This window comes from Dama dama, chromosome 19, assembly GCF_033118175.1.
Source record: "Dama dama isolate Ldn47 chromosome 19, ASM3311817v1, whole genome shotgun sequence".
NCBI classification, from domain to species: Eukaryota; Metazoa; Chordata; class Mammalia; order Artiodactyla; family Cervidae; genus Dama; species Dama dama.
This window is the reverse complement of record NC_083699.1, coordinates 48133001-48143542: the sequence shown is the minus strand read 5'-3', so window position 1 is coordinate 48143542 and position 10542 is coordinate 48133001. Positions and strand designations below refer to the sequence as shown.

The window sequence follows — 10542 nt, the reverse complement described above, 5'->3', positions numbered from 1 at the left end:
CATTTGTCCAAACCCATAGAATGTAAACCACCAAGAGTGAATCCTAATGTAAACTATGGACTCTGGAGGATAATGATGTGTGAAGATAGATTCACTGATTGTAACAAATGTACTTGGTGGGGGTGGGACACTCCTAGGATGTTGATAGTCGGAGAAACTGGGATGGGGGTGGTGTGCAGGCAGGGAATATATGGGAACTCTGTAATTTCCGCTCAGTTTTACTGGGAACCTAAGTGAAATCTATTAAAAATGACAACTCAGTGTTCAAGCATTTTATTTAAATCATTTGAGGAATCTCCACATTGTTGCACATACCAGATTGTATACAATTGTAAGGGCATATCACTTGTTCACAAAGATACAGCTGAGCAGTAAGTTGGCAAGTCTAATAAGCTATCTTTAGTAAACTAAAATTTCAAGAACATTCCAGAGGAAACACAATAAAGGTCATGCAAGTTCTAGAATAGTGAATCATGACAAAGCTCACTCATTTTATCCTTTTACCTTCAAAATACATGTGACATCTAAAACCAGAAAAAAACCTGACCAGCTGGTTGGCATTAGTCAGATATCCATTTCTTTCAGGAATATTAAGCCCCTTACCACATAATGACTTGTTTGATTGTAAATAACTTAAACCTAACTACAGAAAAATTTTCTGAAGAAATTTACTGCTGTAAAATGTATATACCCGTTATTCATAATATGCCTTGAAGTCACTGAACTTTCATTAAAATGACAAAGCGTGATACTCAAACCAGGAATCCCAACTCTGACCTTTTTACTTACACTAAGTATCAGTTCAAGATAAAACACTGGAAGACTGAAACACACTGAATAGTCAAATCAGTGAGGCTGTATTACTAGATCTATTTTAATTTACATAAATGACACTAAGTTTAAGAATTTTAAGATTACCCTATGAACTTTTTTTTAGGTGACAATAAGTATTGAACTGCCTTAGAACACAGCTGATTATCAGGTTTATAATAAAAATGGCTGAGTAGAAAATAAAGTCCTAACAGATGTGGTCTCAAACTTACTTGTTCATGTCTACATTTAACTTATAACCACCAAATACTAATGGTTGGGGAGACGTGATCAAAGACCCTTTAGCAAACTTTACCTCCCCCTACCCTGCAGTCCCCCCTCCCCCTCAAACTCTTGTACAAGTTTCTACTGCTTTAAGCTAAAAGGTTAATTCTGGATTCAAACTTGTGTGAACTAAGTTTATAGGAGATAACATGCAAATAAGGGGATAAAGTTAAATTCATTTGACAACAGCAAACATTATAAATGTATGCTACTATCCTGCCTAACAGAAGACCTGGAGAAACCACAGATATAACAAAATACAACATTAGGTTTAAAAACAAAGAACTCTGAAGGAAGGAAGTTTATTTTACAGTGGTTGAAGTTATCCACCAAATGCTTAATGACCACAAAATGTTTCTGCAACTAAAACTAAAAGATAATTATAGGGAGTTGGGAATACATGTTAGATACTAACGATCTTCAAGCTTTGAAGATGTCATTGCATGAAGAAAATTATGGGAAACACTGTTCCCGATAATTACGTACACCCTTAGTGTAACATATGGAGATCACTGTCTCCGATATAGACACTGTGGTAGGCAAAAACTACCATGTTCTTTATACATTATGGAAGACACTGCTCCCGATAATGTGAGTTAGGTTTGTGACAAAGGTACTGGAAATTTTGCAAAATTCAAATTGAAGTTACATCTTGGATAAATTGAACTGTAAAGTTTTCCATTTATGAATACAATCACAGCTTTTAAGTGACATTAACTTATAACTTGGTCACAATTCACTGCATTTAGAAGAACTGCCATTTTTAATCTGGTTAGCTAAATAGAAGTTTAACTTGATTAGCAACCACTAATTAAATTTAATTCTCAAGACTGAGCTTTATAATTTTATTTGGCTTGCGGTTGTTTTCAAACACCCTTAAGTGTTGACCACAAGTGCAAAACTTCCAGTATCTGTTGGGTTTTATTAGCAGATGCTGCTTTTATTTAAAAAAAAAAAAACCGACAGTATAACTGTCATAATTATGGAAGGCACTGCTTCCGATAATTATCTTCTATAAAAAAAAAAACAAACCACCATTTATAGTGAACTCTGTCACTGATAAATAAACAATAAATATCTCAGTGCCAAAATGACAGGAAGCTTTTCCAAAAAATTAACACTTTGGCCAAAATTTGGTAGTGTGTTCTCTAAAGTCTGACAAACTGAGTTTGAAATTAAATACCTAAAACCTGATTCTCTTTCAAAATACCTTGGAATAAGTGAAAACAAAAAACTAACGAAGGTTTATGGGACAAGGGACAGAGGAAAAGAAAATATACTAGGTCTTTGGCTTTCTGGTCTCCTCTTTTCATAGATAATCTCGAGGTTGCCACATTAAGGCCTTACTCCTGTGATAAACAGTTGAACCTCATTTTATGCAGCTGAAGGCCCTCTATTTCAGACCTCACTGGCAAGAAAACATGTCCCATCTCTTCTGAAAGTGAAGTGTTCCACTTTCAGAGGTGGAAACCAGCTAAATCCTTACAGAAGACAGAGACCCCACATGGAGAGTAAAGCCTTACAGCCTGGTGTCTGTCTAGCATCAAATGAAGATGGAGGATCACTCTAAGCCACCACCTATCACCTTCCTCCAGCTCAAAAGATAACCAGCTCACGTCCTTAGGATTTAGACCAATAGTTCAAATAACTGGTTCTGACTTTTTCAGAACTATGACAGGAAAGAGGCAGTTACCATTACAAAGCACTAAAAATTCTAGAGATAATCAGAGAAAATATTCTATTGTGAACATTTTTTAAAATTATTCAATTTAACTTGAAATGCAAGTACCTACCCTGTATTAAAAGCTGCTGCCTAAAGACCAACATCTAGTAGTACCAAGATTGGGTAGAATTTTAATATTAGTTTTTTAGCCCTGCTGAAAATTTAGCATAACCAATACAAGTCTAGAAACCACACTACCCTGATGTTTTCGTATAAGTTATGGGTGTCACATTTAAAATTCGTTGTCAATGTCCCAAATGTCCCCAGAGAGGGCATTTGCAGCTCCCTGAATAGTCCAAGTTGCTAGAGCCAACTGGTTTTCCAACAGTGTTTGATTAAAAGCATCACTATTTTTCTTACGCAGCTTCAAGTGCTCCAGTAAAGCTGACAGAGTGTGAGAGCCAGCACCCCAGAAGATGTGTCGGAAAGGAAACTCTCTTGGAGATACATAGGGTGAGAGGAAGTGATATTCCACCTACGAAAACAAAACATAGACCTTACACAATGCTACAACTTTTGTTGTGAGCAAATGATCTGATATAGTAAAACAACCAGCATTCTCTCACTTCAATGTTTAAATTTCCCTGAATTTTAAGAATGTCGAGAACCAAGCTACTAATGTTAAAACTGTAAGGAAAGCTATCAATTCCTTTGTAAACTCTATCTGCACTGGGTTGCTTTTTGTTTGTTTTTTGGTTGGAGCCTACATACGGAAGCTTTATAAGTTTCCACTATAATAAAGCAGCTAAGGGCTGAATTAAACAAAATATAGAGAAAATGACAGATGAAAATCATTAACGATCCTTTCTTTAAAATGGTTTTAAGCCTAAAAAAACGAATATTAGGTCAAATGTCTTCTGTATTTTCAGTTTAGATATACTAGCTTTAGATCTTTTTAAAATTTGTGCTGAATTCTAAAGTGGGAAAGGATTCCAGGCTCCCAGAATTATAAAATCTACTTTTTAGAAACACAAGAGTTACCAATTAGAAATGAACAAACTTGAATTCCTCCTTTTCTAAGGATTACATACTTTCATGATACGGTCATTGATTTCCCTCATCACAGATCTGTCCGTTTTCTCAGCATTCTTATAATCCGTTGTTAGTCTAGATGTAGCACGGAAGAAGTCTCCACGAGCAGAATACAGCCACTGCATATTCAGACCCATATCCTGAAACAGAAAGACATGAAAGTCACTATTAGACATTATATTTCTAAGGGTGTTATTCTACATACCTTTCAAATTTAGGTGTATTAACTGAAATGATTCTGATAAAAGGGGGTGAGACTCACAAACAAGCTCAAGTCAGCTAGATACAAGCATCCTGTATAGGTTCCAGGCTCTATAAACTAAGTAATGTACTCATAATTAAGCTCAGCAAATAGTACTATTATCCATTCTTACGTCCCAGTTTCTGATCAGTTAGAATTAATTTCAAGTTTCAAGAAAGCCAATCCTTATAATTAAGATTCGGTTATCAGTGATTTACTTTATTTAAGGGATCTGTTGAATTGACATCTGGTACTATAAAAGCCACTCATTAATATTAATTTGGTTTTATCAAAAGTTGGAATATTCGACACAAAGGATCAACACTAAATAAACCCACTGGCTATGTTCCTCTCTCTACCCATGTGATTTCTGAAAAGTATTTGTGGCCCAAACTCAAAAGTTCATAGTTGAGATCTTCATATGGTTTACACCCAGCCTCTTTATGGGGTGCTAGGAATACATGAATGAGAGAATTGTTTCAGATGAATGAAATAACACTGTTGTAGATTCTGAAACACCTGCTGTGGTCTGTCCTATGTACTGCAGTCTCTGAGCTTCCTCTCAAGTGAGTTACGGATTCTACGCAAAATTATACTTCAGTGCACTTTAAAACATACTTTGGCTACCTGTCCTGCTCCCCAGGAATAGCTAAACAGTATTCTTCAAACTGTTTGATACTTTACAGTAGGAACCTGATTTAATTAGTGCTTACTCTTATGTCTGCTCTGAATAGGTTCATTTCCTTCACAAACCGAAGTATTTCATCATTATACATCTCATAGTTCAGGTTCAGCTCAACATCATGGGTAAGTTTAATCACAAGCTGACCGGCCACTTCCGCTGCTGCCCGCGCCACTCTGTTCAACTGAGGGACTTCTCCGCCCAGTGTCTCATAGGTGTCCATGGGGGTGCCCAAATAAGGGTAATCTGTGTCCTGGAGAACAAAGGTGTGTTATAAGACTAGGGCTTCACATTCTAGTTTCCCCCATCAAGGTAACAGTAACTATAATTCCTTGGCTTCTAATATAGTCCTACTCCAACTTTATCTCCTATCCACTACTTTAAGAAGATACTGCTTTTGCTTGTTCCTCTGAACCTAACCTACTCCTGGAATGATTTTACTTTCTCCTAAGCTGTACTGAATCCCTGTTCTATCACATCACAGACCCTGAACGGATTCGTAGCCAGAACAGGTTGTATCCTTGTTCTTGCTTCCCTGAGAAGTTTGGCATGAGGGAAGAGGAGAGCATGCCTGAAATATACTTTCAATATAAAGTGTTACTTTTAGCCAAAAATGTACCTTCTTTCTCATCATGCAGCTTTCATCCACTCATGCTTTCTGACGAGACTGTTCACTCACATGAACTCTCTACTTTCATTGGACAACTTTAGTAACTATTTCTTCAACTCTACCACTGTCCTTGGTGACAATCTCATTGGCAATCCTTTGGTTTGACCTCAGTCCTTAACTTTCAGACTGTACATGCTTATCTGTGTGTGTTACATACATATCTGTATAAGTATGTGTGTTATTTGTATAGGTATTACCTATACCTCTGAACAGCTTTAAAAAAAAAAGACTTCTGAAGGTCAACAGAAACCATTCATAAATTTCCTCAACCCTGGGACCTGACACTCAGTTCTTCCTAGGGTACTAAATAGACATCATGACCTAATATTTCAATACCATTCATACTGTTAATCTAGCAGAAGGTTAAGGGAATTCCAGCTATGTTAATCTCTAAATCCACATCTTGCATCACTTCCTCACTTTTTCTGTCCTAATCCCAGGCTAAAACACCCAGTGGGAACAAGTCTAGTAAGGACCTGGCCTCTACTGGGTCAACAATTTGATACCAAAGTCGACAGTTTCTACCCTGAACCCCTGTACGAACTCTGGGATCTCTTCATACCTTGGAAGAACCTGCTACAGAGCTGGTTTTTCAACTCCAACACAGAGGCCTTTATCATTCTTAGTCTGCCTGGTTTTCAGTCTCTTCTAATTGGCTCTTGTACCAAGCCAATCTTGGTTTTCCAACAGCTTGGTCAGTTCAAAGTTCTATCCCTTAAAAAGCTCGCCCTTTTTTTTTTTCGTGCTTTTATCTCGTGCTTTTTTATTTCGTGCTTATAATCCCTGCCTAAGAGACTAACTAACATCTCGGGACAAACATCTACAATCATATTTCAACCGGCATCAAGAACAGCATTATCCAGTAGAACTTTGAAGGAAATATTCTATACTTGCACTGTCCAATAGACAGCCTTATTACTAAAAGTCATCATATATAACTGAAGGAGTTTTAGCAAATAAACTCAAATGCTAACTAAGCTGGGATTAAAATTCTATGTTAAGACTGACAAGGACGGCACATATATAATTTCTCAATACATACTAAGCATTCTAAGAAACTTGGTCTCAAAACTGACCAAAGAAGATCTAAGATATAATGCTGTAGCATTCTTCAGACTTACCTCACAAAAAGAGAAAGAGACTGCTGGGATGCCAGAATATGCAAGGAAAGGGAAAGCAGCATTATCCAAAGAAAGTTTCTTCCTGCAAGAAGAGCCAAAAATGTCTTTAGAAAGTTTTCTAAAGAACAGACTATGCTACATGCACCCCTATCCTACCCTCAAGTAAATTCTTAAACTGAATCTCTCCAGGTACAGGTAAACTCAATGCTAGGTTATGTTTAAACCTCTAATGGATATAGTAGGTGCTATTTATTGAGTGACCCTGCTTTCCTGTTAGCTATTCATTCACCTTTCTCAACTTACACTTTGCTGATCCAGTTGCTGTCCCGATACAGAGACAACCCAGTAAGTGGATGTTTCACCTGTAAAATAAATTATGATTAAAATGAACCTTTCTGGATTTATTCATTCAGACTAGTCACTAACATTTTTCTCTATAAACATTTATTTAAAACATTAAATTTTTTATTGTATCTTCTTGAAACAAATTTCTTTAAGACAGTTAAAACAATCCATAATTTCTGAAGTTATTCCTTCTAGGCTTGTGCTGTTAGTTCTTTAAGTTATGAGAAAAAAAGTTTTCCTTTTTAATATTTTAAAGGGGGCTTCACCCAGTTTTAACAGACCTTTCTAGCCTTTATGTTCTGCCTACTATCTAGTTTCTTCCTTCCAACACATTTTATACTACTGCCAGCCTAACCTGCAAACACATTACTACCCTGCCGGGAGACCCTGTAGTAACTCCCCAGTTTCCCATGGGAGCGAGGTCAAGTTCCTTGACCCTTATTTGTCTCCAGCTTTAATCACTCCAATATATTATATGCTTTTTCCCTGCTCATTCAAAACTATAGTCATTCACATGTCTGTTTTTATTCAATGAGTATCTCATCATGTCTGTTTTTATTCAATGGGTATTTCATCTGGCCTTCTTATTTAAGTCTCAGGTATGGTTCAAGTTCATTTAAACCTTCCTTAACATTCTGATTCTAGACAACCCTCATAGACATCTATACAGTTAAATATAAATGTTTGTCATCCTATTATTGTCTAACTTTCATTACCCTTTCATAATGAAGGATATACTCACATCTTTCATGATTTTCTCAATAAGTGAATACAACAGTGGGCTGGCAGAAACTTTGAAATTGGTAGTACCTGCAAAGAGATTACTTTAACATCACTCCTTCTTTAGTCAAGCAATTTGCACACTGCTACTTCTACAGCTAAAACTACTAGGCAAACAGGAGGACAATAACCTAGATCAATGGCATATACAATAACTATCCCTCTTTATTAAGTAGACAAAAAAGTGGTTGAGGAGTCAAGCTCTTTAGTGACTGCTAAACACCAAATTTCACTCAACTGAAGCTCTCAGTCCTTGAGTTTGCATATTTAATGTTAATGATTTATATTTTTGTAACTTTTTGGTTCACCCATGTTAGGGCAGTCATCTGTTAACTATAGCAAGCTTGTTATATTCAATACATTTTGTTGCAAAGGTAAAATAGCAATAATGACTAATAAAATTTAGTTTAATTGTAATTCCTTCCTTTTTCTTCCCCAAATAGACATTTCATTACTCTCCACTACATCCACTGGCTACATCTGTATTTTTAGTAACACCAGACTCTTTCAGGAGTTTGATCATCTTATATTTCTATCCATGAAGCCACAATCTAGCAAGTTGTGAATTAGTCTCCAGAAGTACCATTCTATTGGTATAGTTTATTTCCTCCTGGTCCAAAGTAGATAACTAGTGGTTCTCAAACTTTAGTGAGTCATAATCACCTAGAGCACTTGTTAGAACAGTTTGCTAGATGGTATGGTCCAGATTCTGGTTCAAAAGGTCTAGGGTAGGGCCTAAAATTTTGCATTTCTCACAGTGCCCAGGTGATCCTGATGCTGCTGATCTGGGACCACGTAAAGAACCACTGCTCTAGGAAAGGCAATCCACACCTGTATAACTTAATGCATTATTTGAGAGAAAGCTATGTCAATCTTTTGATCTAGCTATCTATGTCCAATGTAGACTGTAAAAAATAACAAGTGCCACTTTAGGAAGCTTTTATAAGTAGTTTATAAATTTATCATGAAAAGATACTAAAGAAAAGACTTACCAACAACAGCTTTATCCAGATTAATATAAGTGAAAGCCTTTAAATGCAATGAGGAAAGGTATCCCTGGAAAAGGAAAAATACGAATGTACTAGTATGTATTAATCCAGTTATCACCGACAGAGCTATCATTAGGGATTTCTGTTTAAGTTTAGATTATATTGAAACTAAATATATGAAGGTAAAAAATGATAAACAAATCTAAAAGAGCATGGTTTCTGGAAGACAGCTTAAGCAATTACAAGTGGGAGGCCCATTCTGTGTATGGATGAGATATAGATAATACCTCTAGCCATTCGGTGGCACCAACAGCTCCAAAGTCTCCACCACTCCAGCTGGCAAAGACAATGCTTCTGCTGGGTTTAAACTGACCTAAAAGACAACAAAAAGTTAGTTCTATCTTGGGAAAGGTTACAGGTCAGTAACTGACTTAAGATGCAATCAAAAACTTCAGACTACAGATTCAAAACTATTTCTTTTCCTTTTGAGGCCCCAAGTGAAAAGAACCAAAAGGAGAAATAGAAATAAATTTTAAAGTAGTAGACCATTTGCAAATAAGACCTTAAGTACACAGCAGGGACCAGCTTACTAGACCTCATCCTACACTCCATTCTTTGAGTCCCATAACTTCCAGACCAAGAGCTATTTGAAATCACAACTGAAGTATCTTCTTTGAAAACAATTTGCCTAGAAGTCACTTAGAATACCAGATTACTTTAAAAACAAATGTTTGAGATAAAATTAAAACTCACAAATTTAAGTTTAGGAAAGAGTGAGTTTTCAGAGAAATTAATGATTAGCTCCTTTGGGGCTTTTATGGGCCACTACCCTCCACTCCACTCCTCCCCCTCCCCTGGGTACATCTTTTTCTGCATTAATTTACTTTTGTATATGAGTTAAGCACTGCAACTTGCCCTAGGACCCAAAGATTCAAGATTGTGATGGGGGTTTGCATGTATGGGTGGGTTGATATAAAAGAGTGGCAAGTACCATATGACAAAGGCTTGAAAGTGAGCCTTTCTTACATAAACATATACAATATACTTACAAATCAAATAGTCTATATTTTATATATTATCATTCTATAATCAAACTATAGAACATAGTACAGAGGTATGACACTGCTTGCTTTCAAACAGATTACTTAGGGACCATGTTAGATTTGCTGTATCATTCTGGACATGTCAAAGAGAATTTAGGGCCCAATACAATGCTTTCCAGTGTCTCAAAGAAACTCATGAAGACACTGCACAGAAAACTGTTTCAAAGTCAAAAGCAGATACAACAAAAGACAACCTACTTTGTACTTAAGAATTCAGGGTCTAGGGATTCCCTGGTGGCTCAGTGGTAAAGAAGCCGCCTGCCAATGCAGGAGATTTGGGTTCAATCTCTGGTCTAGGAAGCTCTCACATGCTGTAGAGCAGCTAAGCTCATGTGCCACAACTATTGAGCCTGCAGTCTAAAGCCTAGGAGCCGCAACTACTGAGCCCATGTGCTGCGGCTACTGAAGCTACTGAAGCCCCAGGTCCGAGAGCCTGTGCTTTGCGACAAGAGAAGCCACGGCAACAAGAAGCCTACACACCGCAACAAAGGGTAGCCCCCGCTTGTCTCAAACAGAGAAAGCCTGCGCAGCAATGAAGACCCAGCACAGCCAAAAATAAATAAAACAAACTTTAAGGATAATTTTATGTAAGAAAGGCTTACCGATGGTACTTGCCAAATATACCAACCCACCCACACATACAAACCCCCATCACATTCTTGAATCTTTGGGTCCTAGGGCCCAGCACAAGTGAACCATAAGAACATAGGCAAAAATGAGCAAAGCATATTATAACATTTAGAAGCACAGTACATAGATGC

General features: G+C 37.0%; 1 protein-coding gene across 7 annotated transcripts in view; it reads right to left on the bottom strand.

Moving 5' to 3' along the window:
- Nucleotides 1–257: 257 nt before the first annotated feature.
- The window catches only part of TFRC (transferrin receptor), a 137473-nt gene continuing 127188 nt past the window's right edge, over nucleotides 258–10542 (bottom strand). For all 7 annotated transcript variants that reach the window (XM_061166931.1, XM_061166936.1, XM_061166933.1 and 4 more), the window contains exons 12-19: nucleotides 8966–9051; nucleotides 8682–8745; nucleotides 7652–7719; nucleotides 6868–6926; nucleotides 6565–6646; nucleotides 4805–5026; nucleotides 3850–3990; nucleotides 258–3293 (exon numbers count right to left, since the gene is read on the bottom strand). In XM_061166931.1, the coding sequence (XP_061022914.1) occupies nucleotides 3051–3293; nucleotides 3850–3990; nucleotides 4805–5026; nucleotides 6565–6646; nucleotides 6868–6926; nucleotides 7652–7719; nucleotides 8682–8745; nucleotides 8966–9051 (965 nt within the window). In that variant the 3' untranslated portion in view covers nucleotides 258–3050. The remainder of the gene's footprint in view (nucleotides 3294–3849; nucleotides 3991–4804; nucleotides 5027–6564; nucleotides 6647–6867; nucleotides 6927–7651; nucleotides 7720–8681; nucleotides 8746–8965; nucleotides 9052–10542) is intronic.